The 18,226-nt window shown below is 61.8% G+C and overlaps 1 protein-coding gene across 4 annotated transcripts; it reads left to right on the top strand.

Annotated features, from left to right (window-relative positions):
* Window positions 1–279: 279 nt before the first annotated feature.
* On the top strand, window positions 280–17,950 carry DGCR8 (DGCR8 microprocessor complex subunit). Of its 4 annotated transcripts, XM_081541821.1 has the most exons (16): window positions 280–400; window positions 1,771–1,926; window positions 3,169–3,250; window positions 4,686–5,684; window positions 6,108–6,267; window positions 7,766–7,908; window positions 8,039–8,282; window positions 9,269–9,466; window positions 9,560–9,661; window positions 10,231–10,329; window positions 11,343–11,425; window positions 14,517–14,617; window positions 14,761–14,867; window positions 15,590–15,717; window positions 16,469–16,582; window positions 16,802–17,950. In XM_081541821.1, the coding sequence occupies exons 4-16, from the start codon at window positions 4,965–4,967 to the stop codon at window positions 16,883–16,885; spliced, it is 2,283 nt and encodes a 760-aa protein (XP_081397947.1). In that variant the 5' UTR covers window positions 280–400; window positions 1,771–1,926; window positions 3,169–3,250; window positions 4,686–4,964; the 3' UTR covers window positions 16,886–17,950. The 4 variants fall into 4 exon arrangements, with proteins under 4 accessions (XP_081397947.1, XP_081397946.1, XP_081397945.1 ...); XM_081541820.1 differs by lacking the exon at window positions 1,771–1,926; XM_081541819.1 differs by lacking the exons at window positions 1,771–1,926; window positions 3,169–3,250.
* Window positions 17,951–18,226: the final 276 nt, after the last annotated feature.

The raw sequence follows: 18,226 nt of genomic DNA, 5'->3' as shown, positions 1-18,226 counted from the left end.
GCTCCCGGCGTCCCCCGCGCGCCCTTCGTTCCCGGCGCCCTCCGCGGCCGCCGTCCTCTGCGCGCCGAGCCCCGCCCTGGCGGCGACCGTTAGCGCGGCGGCCGCCTCAGCGCCCGGTCGCGCCCGCGCAACCGCGCCGTTCATTGGGCCGCGCTCCGCGGCCGCGAGCGCCGCGCGCCGCCGATTGGCGGCCTCCGCAGCCCGCCCGGCGGCTCCCCCAATGCGGGCAGGCCGCGCGCGGGATTGGCTGCGCGCGCCAAGGCCCGCCCTCCGCTCGCTGCGCGCGGCAGGCGGGTCCCGCCGAGCGAAGAGCGCCCGCGCGGCCCCTCTGGAGGGCGGCGGCGGCGGCGGTGGCCGGGCCGCGAGGCTCTGCGCTGCAGGAGGGCCGCGGGCGCCGGAGGTAGGTGCGGGGCGCGAGGGGCGCCCCGCGGCCGGGCGGGTGGGCGGCGCTGTGGCCTGCGCGAGGCGCGCCCTTCCGCTCCCGGGCCGAGGCCGCGGGGCCGGCGGGCGGCGGGCTGGCGCAGGCGGGCCCGGCCACGCCGAGTCCCCGTCCGCCTTTGTGAGGCGCCGCGGGCACGGGGGCCGCCGCGGTCTGGGCCGGCGCCAGGGGCCGCCGCGCCGCTCGCTCTCCGCGCGGGCCGGCCCCGGGGGTGAGGAGACCCCTCGTCCCTTAGGCCCGAAGCCGTATGAGGGCTTTCGGGCGGGCAGGGTCCCGACCGCGGCGATGCCGGTCCGGGACCCTGCCAGGCGCGAGAGCCTGGGAAACCTGAGAAGCCGCCCGTCTTCTCCACCACACGCTCACGGACCCAGGGTCACGTAGACGATCGGGATGTGGTTTTGTCGTAACAATGACCGGGGGGGCAGAAACAAGTGGAAGGTGACCACCTGTTGACAGTGGTCCCCGCCAGGTGTCCTCCGATGGACCTGGGTTGCTCAGGGTAGGAACTTGACTTGTTTGCATGCTCGCATGTGCCTCGGTTACCCGGCGCCCTGCAGTCCGGGCTAGGGCAGGGGACTGTGCCAGGCCCCAAATGCTAGGCGGGTGTCCTGTGTCCTGGCCGCAGACTGGACTCCAGTCCTGGGTGGCGGGTAGAGCGGGCCAGAAACCCTGCCGCAGGCGGTCACCCACCAGAGGAGGGGAGTGGCCAGTAAGCGGTGGCGCCTGTGAGTGTGCGATGCGAGGCCGACGGAGGATGACAAAAGGACGGGGTGAGGTCATTCTACCGCTGGGTTGGGCGGGAGGCTGCAGCGAGAGGCTTGACTGAAAGGCAGCAGCCACAGCACTGGACCATCCGAGACGGCGCCTCCACGCCAGCCCAACAAGTGGACCCAAGTGAAGGGCGCTGTCGGAGTGTCTTGGTTTTACACTGTGCCGGGATCCGGGGGTGCCTGCTGAAAGTCGGCTGCTGGTTCACCATCCACTTGGCGAGCCGGATTTGCATCCATGTGTGCCGTCAGCTGGAGCAGTAGCGATGGCAGGAGGGCCAGCCTCTGAGCCCGTTGTGGCCCTTTCCACCGTGTGGGGCACGTCCCCGGGCTTTTATAATCTGACTGTGACCTCAGGGTAGGGAAGTGAGTCTTGGCTTCTTGTAGGAGCTGCTCTCCCCTCCTTGACGATCTCGTCCAGTCCCTGATTTTAACGCTGTCTCTCCTGACACCTGCATGTCTGTCTCCAGCCCTGGCCACCCCTCTGACAGCTGCACGCTTCTGGCTGCCTCTTCCACACCTCCACATGTTACTTTGGTGCCAAGTAGCCATGTCTAAACCTAGGCTGTGATCTTCACCCGCCGGAACACTCCCCACGCTGCCTTCACCACCTCTGCGCGCGACACCTCGTTCCCTGAGTGTGGAGTCTCCTCGGCCTCCATACACTACTAGGGCAGTTTCTCACCACCTCCAGCTTGACATGCTGGTCCAGGCTGTGTGGTGAGCCTCTTTATTTGTTTGTTTGCTCTCACTTTTGTGCCTCGTATTATCTGCCTACTTAGGGATTTTCTGGACACAGAGCTGTTCTTTCCAACCGTAAGTCTAATACCAAGGCGGTGCAGACCGGAGCTACCTTGCCTGGGTGGTAAAGCACTCCACCACCTTCTCGCTGTGTGACCTTGAGCAAGTTGCTTAACCTCTCTGTCCCTGACCTTTTTCTCACAGTGCTGTGTGAGAGCTGGTGAGTCATAGTGCGTACCATGCTTAGAACAGGGCCTACTCGAGGGCTGGTTGCGACTGCTGACCTTGGATTGTGTGACCTCACTGCTTGGACCCTCCTGTCCAGGGGCCCGTCTCTCGAGATAATAGCTAGAGTCCTGGTCTCCCTTGCCCTCACGGCCCTGGCCTCTTCCCCTGGGCACACTGCTGTCATCTGCCACCCTGTGCTTCTACCCAGGGGCCTTTGCTCTTCTTGGTGTTGCCTGGAATATCCCCTCCTCCGCCTTCAGGGGGATGTTGGCTGTGAGGCCTTTGCTGCCCACCCTTCCTCAACTCCTTGCTTTGCTTTCTCCTGAATGCGTCTCAGTTTTTCTTAGTTGTTATTACTTGTCCGTCTCTCCGCTGACTTGGGCTCTGGGGCTGGGGGGTTCGTCTGTTTCCCGTCCTCAGCATCCGAAGTGTTCTGTGTGCGCCACATGGAAGGCGTTGATGGGTGCAGATAGTGAACAGGGAAGGTCAGCAGCGTGCTTGGGAGAGCCTGCAGCGGAGTCCTCAGCGCACTGCTTCCCCGGGGCTGGGCGGCTCCCCAAACTCCAAGGACCACTCACCTCAGCTCCCTGCCTGCACTCTGGGCACCTCTTCAAGGCCTCCCTGCATCAAGCTTCATCGTTACCATCTTGGTTCTGTGCTTCTACACTGGGCTTCTCAGCCTCTGAACGTGGCTGGAGGTGTCCCTGTCCTCTTCACGTCTCTTCGTTTTAGCCTTTTTGGCCCCCAGAATCACGAGGTGGCTCTTGCTGGGGTCTCTGCAGACCTGTCTGGTGCCCAGGGCTTTGGTCCTGGCTGTGTCTGTGTTCCATAGTGCTGGGTGTGCTGACCTGTCTGTCCTCTGAAATGAGCTTTCTTGGTGCCAGGAGACTGGCCTGACCCCCTCGGTGGTCCTCGTGCGCGTCTGGTGCCTCCTCGGGGTCTCCCGGCTCCGCGTCCGTCATCACCTGTGTGCCGTGTTTCCTTGGTCCTTAGCGCCTTTGGCAGACATGCCTGCGGGGGAGGTATTGTGTTCAGAAACGTGAGGACACCTTGGGACCCGGGAAGTAGCAGACAGGTCAGTGGTTGCTGCCCTCTCGTTCATGCTGATGCCCCCATCAGAGTAGGTGGTCAGTGAACAGTTGTTGGATGAATTGATTACATCTAAACAAGTCTCTGTCGTTTATGTCCTGTTCCTCCACTGTAACCTCTTAAACGTGTGGTGTCTGCTGTTTCCTGTCTGTCTGCAACCCGCAAGCTGCCCCGAGTGGTGTGGGCACGCATGTGTGTCTGCATCCATGTGCATGGCATGTTCGTGCGTGTGTCTGCACGGTGTGGGGTGCGTGTGTGCACGTGCGTGTGTGTGTGCACCTGCGTGCGTGTCTGCACGTGTTCTGCCCTGTTGGGACCTCCCTCCCGCGGCCCTGTTTGGACGCCCCGCCCCGCCTTCTCAGCCTGGTGTCTTCCGTCTGGCGGGAACTCGCCAGGGTTGCGTCCTCAGCCCTTTTCTTGGTCTGTCCTCGCTCTCTGGGTGGCCTCTCCTGTGGTTTGGGTGACCGCCTGGCTGACACGTCCTGGTGCCCTCGGCCCCGTTGGCTGGGTCTGCCCAGAGGCTCCGAGCAGCCTTCTCTGTGGGCCCTGCCTGAGTGTCCCCTGGGGAGAGGCCCTGTTGGTCTTTGGGGCTGCCTCGTCCCGCTCTCCGCCTCCACCCGCTCAGCAGTGTGGTCAGTTCTGTGTCCACTGTTCTCGCGGGTGCGGGCGCCAGGCCTCCCCTCTGCGTACAGACTGAACTGTGGCCTGAGGGTCCCTTCACCCTGGGCCTCCCTGCTGCCCCAGCATGGAGCCAGGCTCCAGGCGGCCTCCAGGACCCCCGTGCCTGGGCTCAGCCGGCCCCCGCAGCCCCTCCCTGCCCGCCCGGCCGGGCTCCGTCCCTGTGGCTCCCAGCGCTCCTCCTCTCCCGGGAGCAGAGACACGCCCAACCCCCTGCATCCCTGCCCCTGCCCCCATGCCCTGGGGTCCCGGGGGCAGAGCCCTGGCCGCGCCTCTGAGGCCATAGTGCCGCAGAGCTGAGTGGAGGGCCGCCCGCTTGCCCTCTGACTGACTGGCCCGCGCAGGTGAGTGGACCCACGTCACTGGTGCTGGAGGGAAGCCGCACACCCTCGTGTGCTGTGGAAGGGCGGCCGTGTGAGCCGAGCTAGGGGAGTGCTGCGGTGCAGTGCAGTGGAGGAGTTTTGGTTTTTTTAATCCTTTTTGAACTTAAGTATAATACGGCTTTTGTGTTTCTGAAGTTGGAAATACAGTGGACAAGTAGTAAAATACTTGATTTAGGGCTTAAGTTATAATTTAGGTTCTGAAGAAGGGAGTCAAGTTCGACTGTCCTGAAGCGTAGAAGGTGCTCTTCTCAGGCAGTATCACTGCAGTCTTGACTGCACTGTCCGTAGCCCTGGCCGCGCGGTGCCGGGAAGCGGAAGGTCTCTGTCACTGTGTGACGACGCCTTTACGTCTCTTTGCAGGTGGAGGAAGACGGGTGCCCCTTCGGCTCGAGGACAGACTCGCGTAGTCGTCAGTCATTTAAGCTGAGTGCATTGTGATTTCCAATAATTGAGGCAGTGGTTCTAAAAGCTGTCTACATTAATGAAAAGAGCAATGTGGCCAGCTTGACTAAGCCGCCAGCGTGCGCAGCACGGGCAGGACGCACCCGGGTCTCGACGGACTTGTGCATGTTAGCTGTCTAGATTTATGTCAGGTTTTTAAAAACTCTGGTCTTTTAAAGTAGTCCTAACCACTTTACTATGGAGACGTGTGAGAGCCCCTCTCCTCTCCCGCGCGAGCCCGCAGGAGGAGTGGCGATGGAGGACCGTGCTTGCCCCCTCCGCGCGCTGCCCCGTGGACAGTCTCCACCACCTCCCCTGCAAACGTCCAGTGATGCAGAGGTAATGGACGTTGGCTCTGGTGGTGATGGACAGGCCGAACCCCCTGCCGAGGACCCGCTCAACTTCTACGGAGCTTCTCTTCTCTCCAAAGGATCCTCCTCTAAGGCCCGCCTCCTCGTAGACCCGAACTGTAGTGGCCACAGCCCGCGCACCGCGCGGCACGCACCTGCGGTCCGGAAGTTCTCCCCTGACCTTAAGTTGCTTAAGGATGTAAAGATTAGCGTGAGCTTTACGGAGAGCTGCAGGAGTGAGGACAGGAAGGTGCTGTACACAGGAGTGGAGCGCGACGTGCGGGCAGAGTGTGGCCTGGCCCTCAGCCCTGTCAGTGGGGACGTGCATGCTGGTCCCTTTGGCGGGAGCGTGGGGAACGGGGTAGGCACAGGGGGTGAGAGTGCGGGTAAGAGAGATGAGGAACATGAGCTGGATCAGGAAAAGAGAGTGGAGTATGCAGTGCTCGATGAGTTAGAAGATTTTACTGACAATTTGGAGCTAGATGAAGAAGGCGCAGGCGGGTTCACGGCTAAAGCGATCGTGCAGAGAGACAGAGTGGACGAAGAGGCCTTGAATTTCTCCTATGAGGTATGTCGGCGTCCCCTCCTTTGGAGCACTCTTAGCAAAACCCAAAGAGAGGTGTTTGGGAGTTGCAGCATCTCTGGGAAGCCCATGTTGCAATGTTGCAGAGGAAAAAATACCCACAGGAGGTGGAAAGGTCCACGCGAAAAGAAAGAGCCGTCAGGAGTCCAGGTGTCCCAGCTTTGCTAACAGAGAGTTTGGCTGACAGGTCTGCCTTGTACCCTTGTCTCAGCCGACTTGGAAGGATCTGCTGGTCACAAGCGTGTGCTTCGGCTGGCCGCTTCACCCTCTTTGTTTTGCAGGTGCTCGCGCACCAGAGGCGCACCTAGGCCCCCGAGACCACCTCCTCTCTGTGTGGTTGCTGACGCCTGCCCATGGGCAGGGGTGCAGGTGCCAGGGGCCGCGGTTTCTGAACAGCGTGTTTTGCAGGATGATTTCGACAACGATGTTGATGCTCTTCTGGAAGAGGGCCTCTGTGCTCCCAAAAAGAGGCGGATGGAGGAGAAATACGGAGGAGACAGCGACCACCCATCGGACGGGGAGACAAGCGTGCAGCCGATGATGACCAAGATTAAAACCGTGCTCAAAAGTAAGTTGGGCCGGGAAGTAGCGAGGTGCTCAGGACGCATGCGAACGCTGGGAGAGCCCTCAGGCTGCCGGGCGGCGGTCTGCATCTGCGGGCAGGAGGGTCCTGTTGGCGACGGGAAGCACGGAGCGTGAGGACACACCCTACGCACTGCCGTGGTGTGGGGAGGGGCCTTCCTGGGGAGGGGGCTCCGGGGGTGTGGAGGCTGCAGACGGAGGCGGTTCTGAGTGAGGTGGCTGCTCATGGCCGCCATCTTAGTTCTGGGTTCTGTGCCAAGTGCTGGGGAAGCTGCTGGAAGCAGGCAGGACTCATTCCACAGTCTGCTCTGAAAGCACAACCCATGGCCCGCGCGCGGGCGGAGGTGGAGGGGTCACGGGCACAGCGGGAAGAGCGGTCAGGGTGCCCAGAGCCGGCCCTGCGGCCACCTGCTGACACGGGGACGTCTCGGGTTCCCTGATTCTGTCTTGGCCTGGGGGCGCCTTGGTGTCGGGCGGGCGGTGGGAAGGGGCTGGAGGGACTCGGGACTCAGGCACACAGGTAATGCCTGAGGAACCGAGGAGTGGCCGGCGCGCCGTCTCCTGGCCAGAGTGGACCCGTCGGCAGGGCCAGGCGTGTGTCTGCCACGTGGGCTCTGGTCTGCTCACGGTCACGGACACGCCTCGTCTTGTGATGTGCTCGGCTTGAGCCGTGTGAGCACCTCTTCCTCCTCCGTTACCCGGGGCTGGTTGCAGGCAGCTCCTGGCCCAGCCTGCGGGGCCTGGGGTGCCAGAGGGAGTCTGTGCATGCCCGACTCGCCCTCCCTCCCAGGGCCGTCCTGATGCTGCTGTTCGCCTGGCGTCAGCCGCATGCGGGTGTCAGACCTGGCACGAGGGAGTCGTTTCCATTTCCGCAAGAGTTGGTGGGGCTGTTTTCATCTCGTATGTGTGTTTTTTTAGATTCCACGTGGTTTTTCACTTTTGTTCCTGAGTTTTTTACTGTTCCCAATACTAGTAAGAAAAGCAAGCTGTCCTTGAGTCTTTGTCCTGTGCATCTCCCTCCCGGCAGCCAGGCCTGTCCGTGGCAGCTCAGAGCACTGCAGGCTTGCCACCTGGTCACAGGGAGCAGTGACCCACAGTCTGTGGTTCCTAGCGGAGCCTACCCAGCCCCTGTGGCTGCAGCCGCTGGAGGTGGGCGGAGAGGCAGTGGTAAAGGGGCGGCAGAGCTGCAGCGAGGCCCCGTGTCTTGTGGAGCCCTGCTCGGGGTTCTGTGGCGTGTCCGGGGACTAGAGCGGGTGAGGCGGGTCTTGGCGCCCGCGGTCCCCCAGAGGCTCGGGCCCAGCACGCGGAGGAGCAGGCTGGGAGGCGGGGCTGGGCTCTCCTGGTGGGGGTGGGCTGTCCCCAGCCTGCTCAGAGCTTTTCTGTACGGCTGGCTCCAGCTTGTGCTGTTTCTGCCCGGGTGCTGACTGTGACTGTGCTGACGGTGCTGACGCGGCGGTGACCACAGCTGTCCTTGCCCCGTGCAGGCCGTGGCCGCCCGCCGACGGAGCCGCTGCCCGACGGCTGGATCATGACGTTCCACAACTCGGGAGTGCCCGTGTACCTGCACCGGGAGTCGCGGGTGGTCACCTGGTCCAGGCCCTACTTCCTGGGGACGGGGAGCATACGGGTAGGGGCCGCGTCTGTCGTGCGCTTGGTCTCGTGAGTTGCAGGAGGAGGGTGGTCGCCAGGCAGGCCGGTGGGGACGTCAGAGGCCTGTGCGTCCGGCCTGGTGACCTGCGCGGTCTCCCCGCCTGCAGAAACACGGCCCTCCCCTGACCAGCATCCCCTGCCTGCACTATCGGAAGATGAAGGACAGCGAGGAGCGGGAGCGGGGCGCAGGGCCCCCCCCCCCAGAGCCGGAGCTGCCCCCGGACGAGCCCGACCCCTTGGGGGCCGACGTGGGGCCCCCGGACGAGAAGGACCCGCTGGGGGCCGAGGCCGCGCCCGGGGCCCTGGGGCAGGTGAAGGCCAAGGTGGAGGTGTGCAAGGACGAGTCGGTCGGTAAGCTTCAGGATGAAATTGGTCCCTAGGGAGGAGGGGCCCTGTCTGTGCCTGCCTGTCCCCTCCGTGTGGCAGGAGAGCCCGCCCACTGACTGGTGCCGCTGCCCGGTTGGCCTTTGGTCACAACCGTCCGGCCTTTTCCCGCCGGGGTGTGCTCGTGTGGGTCCTGGGGTCCCACCGCATGGGTTGGGCGCAGCTGCTGTCTCGGCCCCGCGGTCACCCCGGTCTTGGGTCATCCCTTCCTGTCTCTGCTACGTCTTTTCCGTGGGGGCAGGCTCTCTCAGCCCCTGCCCAGTCCCTGTTAGAGGGCGGCGCGTTTTCGAGCCCTAGCTGTCTGTGTGCTCCTGCCTGTGAGGGGCTGGGGGCTGCTCCCAAGGAGGGGCAGCGTCTGGGGCTGGCGGGGAGGCCTCTGGGGAGCGCGCTGCTGCTCCGCGGGGACGGGGGTGTTCTCGAGACACAGCTGGAAGGGGCCCCCATCTGCCTGGTGGTTTCCCCGTGGCACCATCTTCAGCTTGTGCCCACTGCTCTACACTCCTGTGTGGGGAGCTCTGTGGTTTCATTCCGTCCCTAAGTGTGCATGGGTGCGCGTGGCGTCTCAGGCCTCCGGGGGAGGCAGCGGGGTAGGGCTGATGGGCAGCCCCGGGGTCCTGGGGGAGAGGCGGGGGCAGGAGGCCGTGCTGGGCTCAACGCCTCCGCTTCAGGCCGTCAGCTCCCGGTTCCGGATGGGGAGAAGGTCCTGGAGGCTGATGGTGTTTTTTGGTGTTCCTTTTTCTTTGTTTATTTTTGTTTTTCTGTTCTACATAAACTAAAAGGATAGCCCAGAAATTTCTCCCTAGGGGACCTGGCAGAGCAAAGGAGTCTGATCGCTTGGCCCCTCGTCCTTGAGGGGAAGCGGGAGGGGAGTCGTGTGGCCGGACCGTCCTGCCGCCGAGGGGTGAGTCTGGCTGGGAGTCCATCACACGCGTCTCTCTGGTCGATCCGTGCAGACCTGGAGGAGTTTCGGAATTACCTGGAGAAGCGCTTCGACTTTGAGCAAGTGACCGTGAAGAAGTTTAGGACGTGGGCTGAGCGTCGGCAGTTCAACCGAGAAATGAAGCGAAAACAGGCCGAGTCGGAGAGGCCCATCCTGCCTGCCAACCAGAAGCTCATCACGCTGTCTGTGCAGGACGCGCCCACAAAGAAAGGTGAGCCCGGCCACGTCCACCCCGTGGTGCGGAAGCCCCTCCTGCAGGCGGGGGCCGGGCTGTGCTGAGACGGCCCCTGTCGTCACGTCGCAGAGTTCGTCATCAACCCCAACGGGAAGTCCGAGGTGTGCATCCTGCACGAGTACATGCAGCGCGTGCTCAAGGTCCGCCCCGTGTACAGCTTCTTCGAGTGCGGTGAGTGCCCCCTCCCCGGCCTCGGCCTCGGCCTCAGCAGTCAGGCAGGGCCCGGGGCTGCCTATCAGCCAGTCTGCTGGGATGAGACTGGAGATGGAGGAGGTCGTCCCTGCCCGCCATCCCCTCCCCACCCCTCCGCACCCCTCCGCACCGCACCTCTCCCCACACAGCCCCCCCACCCAGGCCTCGGGCTGGAGGAGCCGCAGCCCTGCGCTGGCTGCCGCCTCCCTCTGTGCCGCCCTCGGCAGTCCTGAGTGAAGGCCAGAAGCTCGGGTCCGCCGTGGTCTCCCTGCTTCTTGGGCTTGCCGCGTCTGCGTTCCCGCCCCTCGCGTTCTGTGTGCGCCCCCGCGCCCATCCACCTTTCTCAGACCTCGGTCTCTGTCCCCAGGCGGCTCTGCCTCTGGCCCCGCCTCCCTCTGTTGCTGCCCAGGGCCCCGGGAGCCCCCGCCCCCCAGCCCCCGCCTTCCTGCAGCAGCCCTGCCCCACCTCTCGCTGGGAGCAGAGTGTGTGTGCTGGTGTGCTATGAACGTCCTGGCAAGTGTGTTTTAAAGTGGTCGTTTTAATTTAAGAGAACCCAAGCGAGCCATTTGGTGCTTCGGTGACCATTGACGGTGTGACCTATGGATCTGGAACGGCGAGCAGCAAAAAGCTGGCCAAGAACAAAGCTGGTAACGTGTCTGCTGGTGTCAGAGGGACCTTGTGAACCACCCTTGGCTAGAGGTGGGGTGGGCGAGTCTGTTATCTATGGAGTCATCCAGTTGGATTGTTTTAAGTTATGCACTCACTGGAAAGGATTTACCAAGAGGCAGAATGTGAGACGTGAACATAGAAGGCCTTCGTCTGCTCGGACGGGTGGGCCCGCGCCTCCTACCCCGGCCCCCCTGCCACACACACACAGCGCTCTGCGCTGCCTGAGCCTGGGCGCCATCTGTGTAGACCCCGCACGGCCTGCGTGCTCCTCGGGGGTTCCGACCTCCGTGAGGACCGCTCCCGAGTGCTTCCAGCTGAGACCTGGGGCTGCCGGTCCCGGGGGTCCTCCTGCCCGGCCTGCTGCTGGCTCCACTTCCGTGTGGCGTGGCAGCGTGCTTCCAGGAGCTATCTAGCCCCTCTCCTGGGGAGGCACTGTGGCGGGCCGGCAGCGGCTGTGCCCCAGGCCCTGCCACCGCGTTGCTGCGTGTCTTAGACCAGCTCTGTGCTTCACAGGCCCTGGGGCGTGTCCGGTTTGTCGCAGCCTCCCCGCGGCTCAGGCTGGCGCAGGGTCTGAGCTCCGGGGCTCAGAGTCCCCTGCCTTGGTCTCCCCTGGTGGCCAATGCTGAGGACGATGGACTGTGTGGCCGTCTCCGTGCCAGGCTGCGCTGGGCGCCCGTGGTCTGCCCCCCGCCCCCAGGAGGCCCCTCCACTTCAGAGAGGCTCCAGAAGGTCTTCTGGCTCCAGCCACCAGTGGGCTGTTCCCGGGCTCTTGGGGCAGAAAGCTGTGGGTGCCCGTCGGGCTGCAGCCGTCCTCGTGGCAGCACTCCCCTCTCCGCCGCCCCCGGTGAGGCCGTTCGCTGCAGGCACGCTCCTGTGCCCCGGGCGCGCCCGCGCTCAGCCTGCAGACCCCCCCCCCCCCCCCGAGTGCCGCTCGGCCCTGGGGCCCGGCTCCTGCCTGAGCCTGGCCCTCACCCAGTGCTCCTCCCTGCAGCTCGCGCCACGCTGGAGATCCTCATCCCGGACTTCGTCAAGCAGACGTCGGAGGAGAAGCCCAGAGACAGCGAGGAGCTGGAGGTGAGCGCGGGCCCCGCCGCCTGTGTTTGGGACCGGGAGGCCTGCCTGTCCTGCGGGCAGGGCCGTCCCGTATCAGGTCTCCGTCCCCGTGTCTCGCCGTGCGTGTGAGAAGCTGCGTTTGCCGTATTGCAAGGAAGTCACGCTCCACTGACAGCTGTGCGGTGGACAAGCCTTCAAGGCAGAGGCTGCAAAAGCTGGACGGTTCTTTGTGTTGAGAACCACTTAAAAATGTTTGTGAGCTGCTTTGGGTAGATGGCTTCTGTGGGTTTTTGTAGCAAGGGCTTCTTACGCTGAAGGACACATCCTTTTATTTGAAAAAGACAACCTATTCCCGTTTCTTTGGAGGGCTGGCTTCGAGCCGTGTCACGTGGGCTCTAGTTCCGTGACCAGGGGCGGGACCCAGGCCCCTCGCGTGGGAAGCGCCGTGTCTCAACCACCGGACCGCTAGGGAAGCCCCTGCACTCTTTTTATAACAGCTTTATTGAAGTTGAACTTACATATACCATAGTTTTTCCCTTTTTTTTTTCGTTTTTTTTTTGTTTTGGTTTTTCCCTTTTAAGCTACACAGCACAGTGGGTTTTTGTATGTTCGGATTGTTTTCATCACCTCAGAAGGAACCCCTGTCCCCGTTATCTGGGCCCCCGCTCTCCCAGCTCCTCGACCCTGGCAGCCACCGGCTGCTTTCTGTGCTGGCTCTGCCGCTTCTGCCCTCTGCAGTCAGCGGGGTCAGACCCAGGCGCCCCTTACCGACTGCTGGTGAGCCGGGGCTTTGTCAGCGTGAGGGCGTTTCCTTCCACTCCTGGTTGGTTGGCTGTTTCTGTCGGCAGTGGATGCTGGGTTTTGAATTTTCTGCTTCTGTGAGGTGATCACACGGTTTTTATCTCTGACTTTGCTGCCGTGGGGCTGTGTTCGATTCTCTCGTCCCACTCAGACGTGGTGCGCGGTTGTCTGTATGTGTGGATGGGGCTGGGCTCACTGCTGCTGTTAAGGATTTCTGCAGCTGTGTTTCCAAGGGGTGCTGGTCTGTATTTTCTTTTCTTGTGATGTCTTTGGTGTTGGTATCAGGGCAGTTGTAGAATGAGTGGAAAAGTGTTCCTCTTTCATCGTGTGGAATAGTTTGCAAAGGATTGGTGTTAATTTTTTAAACACTTCGTAGAATTCACCAGTGAAACCGTCTGGGCCTGGACTTTGCTTTCAAGTTGTTCACTTTTTACACATTTCAGGTTTGCCGCTGCTTCTCGAGCCGGTTGTGGGTCCTGTGTCTTCGCAGGGCTTTTCCCAGTTGGCCGGGCCTCGAGTGGACCGGCGTCCACAGTGCTCTTCTGTGACCCTTTTTACTTCAGCGGGCTTGTGATGTCTTTGCTTTCGTTCCTGAGTGTCAGCGGGTTGAGTCTTTGTTTTCTTTTGGCCAGTCTGTTTGTCAGTGTTGGTCTTTTCAGATACACAGCTTCTGCTTGTGTGGCAGTTCTCTTTTTTATTCTGTTTCTGTTCCAGCCTTATTTTTTTTTTTTTCTGCCAGCCTAGTGTTTGGTTTGTCCTTTCTTCTAGTTTCTTAAGGTTTAGGGTATTGATTTGAGGTCTTTTTAAATGTGGAGTTTACAGCTGTCAGTTTTCTTCGGTGTACTAATTTGCATCCCATAATTTTGCTTTAATATATGTTGTGTTTTTGTTCTTATCTATGTCAAGATATTTTCCTAATTTCTTTTGTGATTTTTTTTTTCTTTGAACCAGTGGTTATTTTAGGACCGTTTACTTTTCATATATTTGTGCGTCTCCCGAGTTTCCGTCAGTTGTTGGTCTCTAACTTAATTCCATTGTGATTCAGAACCACAGCTTGTGTGATTCTAGTCAGTCCTTTAACGTGTGTCGAGGCTTGTGCTGTGCCCGCCCGAGAGGCTGGGCATGTGCGCTTGCTGGTGGAGTGAAGGCTGAGCTGGTGAGGGGCGTGTTCCCCTGCCTGGAGGGTCTCTGTCCTGCAGGGATGCTGCTGAGTCCCCGGCTGCTGCCGAGTTGCCCCTTCCCTGCCGTCAGGTTTGCTCCCTGTACTTGGGCCTGTTAGGCGCGTATGTCTTTGTGATAATGTAATAAAGTAACAAATAGACATTTGGTCTCTGTCCTTGGTTCCTGCAAAGAGGTAATGCAGTAGAGAAATTACCCCAGTTCCTGAAATAGCTCCGTTTGATAAAAGTGAAGGGGACATTTGGGACTTCCCTGGCAATCCTGGGGTGGGGACTCCACACTTCTGATGCAGGGGAATTGGGATCCTGTGTGCCAGGAGGTGCAGCCAAAAAGTAAAAAAAATTGAAGTGAAGGGAACCCTTTATTCTAACCCCTTCCCTCCGCCTGAGTTCACGTTGAGGTGGCCCGAGGCGGGGGGCTGGTTGCCGGGGCACTGCCGTGCATTCGGGGGGTAGGACCTGCAGCCTCATCCTCCGCCCCCTGCGCCTGGCGGGGGCCTCTTCTCTCGTGGCCGGCTGTCTGAGCAGCACCCTGCCTGCGGGGCTCAGGGTGCCCTGGCTGGTGAACACCCAGAGGTGCAGGGAGGGAGGCACACTCAGAAAGGATGCTTTTCCGCCTGCTGGGACCAGGGCCGCCTCCTGACGCTGTGGGGGAGGAAGCCCATTCGCTCCCGGAGGAGCAGGTTCCTGGAGTTTTGTATGAAGACGGTGGGGCTGGGGGCCCCAGGAGCTGGACAGTCGGGGAAGGAGCCTCCCTGAGAGGCTCCGACAGAGCGCGTGGTTCTGGGTCACTGCCACCCCACGAGGAGGGGTCCCAGCCGGCTCCAGGCTGGAGAGGCCTCTGTCGCCAACTTCCCTCTCTGCGAACCGGGCGGGCGCCGCCTCTTCGTCACCGTGGCTCAGCTTCTGTTCTGTTGTGTCTGGTCACTTTCTCTATTCTGAATTCACTTACGATGGTTTTCAAGGTTTTTTCCAAAGGTGGTGTGTCTTAACTTTCTGGCCAGTCGCCTGATCAGACTCTGGTTCAGGACAGGCTCCGAGGCCAGCAGGTGGGCGTGTCTCGGGCGACTGCGACTGGGCAGCTGGACAGGGCACGGGCATGGCCGGCACTCACTGGCCGCTTCCCTTTGTAGTATTTCAACCACATCAGTATCGAGGACTCGCGGGTCTACGAGCTGACCAGCAAGGCCGGGCTGCTGTCCCCCTACCAGATCCTCCACGAGTGCCTTAAAAGGTGGGGCGTCCCTGCCCGGGGCCTCTCCAGGGGACCAGCGGGGGGCCCTGGGAGAGCCCTTCTCTGGCTGGGAGCCACGGTTTGGGGAGGACGGTGGGTGCCATCTCAGGGCGATGTTGCCTACTGTCTGCTTCATCCCCCAGAAACCACGGGATGGGAGACACCTCCATCAAGTTTGAAGTGGTTCCTGGTAAAAACCAGAAGAGCGAATATGTCATGGCGTGTGGCAAGCACACAGTGCGCGGCTGGTGTAAGCCCCCCGCCCCTCTGCCCCCCAGACACTTGTGCACCTGCTTTCAGTGACCCCAGGGTCCACTGCCCGGGCTCACCGGGGCCTCAGCCACGTGCTGACGGCTCCCAGGTGCGCCTGGCACACCGCACGTCACCCTGAGACGAGCCAGCCTGCACGCCGCTGTGGCGTCCAGCGTCCCGGGCTTGAGCTGCTCACCTGGCTGGGCCGTGGCCTTGGCCGCAAGCGCAGCCCGCCCAGCACTGGGTCCCTGGGAAGGGAGTGGGCCTGCTGCTCTTCACCTCGCCCAGGGCTGGAGGTGGCCTCACACAGAGACTGTGTGACCGTCTAAACACAGCCTAGTACCGGGTAAGGGAGAAGGTCATGACCGAGCAGGCCCCGGGAGATCATGCAGCCCGGGCCGTGCCCCACAGACACCAGCGCTTGCTGAGTCCAGCCTGAGCAGGGGGCAGGGTGGGAACAGACCTACCCAGGGTAGCGGCCTGTCCTCCCTCCATCTAGAAACATCTGCTGCATAGCACTTCCCCTGCCCCCAGCGTGCCCTGTGGGACACATCATCTGTGTGTCTGCAGCTGGGGGCAGGGGGCCTTGAGAGCTGCGGACTGGGGGGCATCCTGCCCTCCCCAAGCCTCTGGTGGGCGGGGCTGTGTGGAGCGTGCTCGTCTGGACGCGGTGTCCCGTGGATGCCAGTGTCATGACTCCGTGTCCACATCTCCGCCCAGGCAAGAACAAGCGTGTTGGGAAGCAGTTAGCGTCTCAGAAGATCCTGCAGCTGCTGCACCCTCATGTCAAGAACTGGGGGTCCTTGCTGCGCATGTATGGCCGCGAGAGCAGCAAGATGGTCAAGCAGGTAACTGGGGGAGAGGCACAGCAGGCGGGCGCTGTCCCGGGCACCAGCACCATCTGCCTCTGCAGCCCGTGTGTGTCCTCTGTTTTGGCCAAGATGTTGAGATTTCACAACACTGTTAAGTTTTTGTGCATTTAGGGGAAAGTACAGGAAAGTGACGTCTGTGGTCTTTGATTTTTTCCCGACTTGCAGAAATGGTCCCCAGTGAGTGGTGGGTGAGGACTTCAGAGGGCACCCCAGCCATCCCTGAAGAGCTGCTGGCTCTGGGCTGGGAGAGGTGTGCGGGGGGCCGGGGCCCTGAGGCGCTGGGCTGTGCGTGCCTGAGCCGCTGCCTTCCTACCTCTGCGTGGAAAGCGTCCTGCTGGGCCGGGAGCCGGGGAGAAGCCTGCTCAACCCTGGCGGGAGGCCTCGGAGCCATCTGGGGGTGGGGGCACGGCCAGCAGGCATCCTCACATGGCTCTCTCACCCCTCGAGCATGCGGGCAGCGCTGTGTCGGCCCTCGGGCTTCTGGTAGCCGTGGGGCAGGGCGAGCCTGGGCCCCTGCGTGCTGTCCCCGCCCCCCCCACCCAACCACGTTGGGTCCTGGTCAGTCTCGCCGGAGGCCTCTGGGCACGGTGTGTGCCTGGCTGGTGGCTGTGGGTCCGGCGGACCCCCCATGCCTGAGGTGGCGGAAGCAGGGACGGCCAGCGGGTTGGTGGGCAGGTCGTGGGCGGGGAGGCCCTGGCCGGTGCTGCCAGCAGGCTCTGCTCCCCAGGAGACCTCGGACAAGAGCGTGATCGAGCTGCAGCAGTTCGCCCGCAAAAACAAGCCTAATCTGCACATCCTGAGCAAGCTGCAGGAGGAGATGCGGCGGCTGGCGGAGGAGCGGGTGCGTGGGGCGGCCCCAAGCCCTGGGGGCTGCAACCTTGACCGCCCTCTCCTGGGCATGCGTCCTGACTCTGGGAGGCACCAGTGCGTGGTGCTGTGAGCTGGCACCCTGCTGCTCGGGCTGCCCAGTGCCTGTCCGCTGGGCTCATCCCTCCCCAGGGCCCACAGAGCCTGGGCTGCAGTCCCTGTGGGCCCACCCCTGACCTCAGTGTCCTTCCAGGAGGAGACGCGCAAGAAGCCCAAGATGTCCATCGTGGCGTCTGCGCAGCCTGGTGGTGAACCCCTGTGCACCGTGGACGTGTGAGGGCGGCAGCCCGGCTTGGGGCCGCCAGCTCACTGGGAGACCTGCCTGTGTGCCCTGCCACCCTGGGCCTCTGGTCCACGGCCCCCGCCGCCGTGCATCTGACAGCAGGCCCACGCAGCTCCTCCCAGGGGCCACCTAAGGTCCAGGTGGCCGTGTTCCGGCCTCCACCCACCTGCCGCACAGGCGGACGCGGACAGCCGGGAGATTGCTGTGGGGCTCCGTTTGTGTGGACAGACCCTGAAGGTTTTCATGAATTTTCTATGTAACGTGCACTGACCAGAAGTGATAGCTGATGACATGAAATGCAAACGCCGCGCACCCCTGGCTCCCACAGGCATGTAGGGACCCAGGGAGGTGCAGGCTGGTACCCCTCCCCTTCTAGCCTCCTGGGTTTTCCTTTTTTTCTGAAAAAGTTAACAGTAGGAAGGAGTATTTAAAAATGCACAGGATTTAGTATCAGAACTATTTTTCAGAGGTTGCAGGCAAACCACCAAGGTGATTTTTCTTCACCTAGAAAGGCACTGTCTGTGGGCGTGGGCACTGCCCTGCCTGCTTGCTGGCCTGGCGTCCGCTTAGTGCCCTGAGCACACCTTGGTAGATACTGAGGCCCCTCACCTTTGTTGGCCTCTGCTAATTTTTTACTAAATTTTTGCAGTCCAGTCTGTCCACCCATCAATTTTTAAAGCTTTTATGATATTTTAGCGTTTGAAAAGAAGCTTTTACAGTGCGGGTAGAAGATAGGTGTGGAATCTTGTAGCATATGTGAACAGTTAATGCATTTTAGCTTGTGGACTTATTTAAAAAGAGGAACTGAAGATGCTCACGCTGGCGCAGGCAGACCTCGACTTTAAGTGTGGCCGTGCGGCGTGACCTGACGGTCCCCGTGGACAGGGGGCAGGTCTGTCCCACCCCAGGTCCCGGGGCAGCGCTGCTGTTCTGACCCTCGGCCGTGGAGCCTTCAGAATGTCCCCCCACGTGACTGAGGTCGGCACCTTGTGGACCTTTGTAAAACAATCCACGGATCAAGTCGCTGTAATTATACACTCGCTTCTGTCCTGTCCCGTCTACAGTGGTGAATGATAATTTGACTGTTAACTGTTTGCCCTTAAAGCAGCCAGATGTGCCACCTTGAACCAATGCCTCGTGCAGACTGGAGGTGGTAACCTCGCCGCAGTCCTTCCTTCCTCTGTCCCTTTCCTCAGGCGTGGGCACGGCTCTGCTGCAGGGGCAGCAGGCAGGGAGAGCCTGTGGGGCCACCCCCCCATACTCCTGGGGCAGCTGGGCCATGGCCACAGGCACGCACCTCCATGGGCTGGAAGCGGAAAGTGGAGCTGTCCCCAG

The sequence above is a fragment of the Giraffa tippelskirchi genome, chromosome 11 (genome assembly GCF_054371585.1).
Source record: "Giraffa tippelskirchi isolate mGirTip1 chromosome 11, T2T-mGirTip1v1.2.pri, whole genome shotgun sequence".
In the NCBI taxonomy this organism is placed as follows: domain Eukaryota; kingdom Metazoa; phylum Chordata; class Mammalia; order Artiodactyla; family Giraffidae; genus Giraffa; species Giraffa tippelskirchi.
This window is presented reverse-complemented; position numbering and strand designations above follow the sequence as displayed.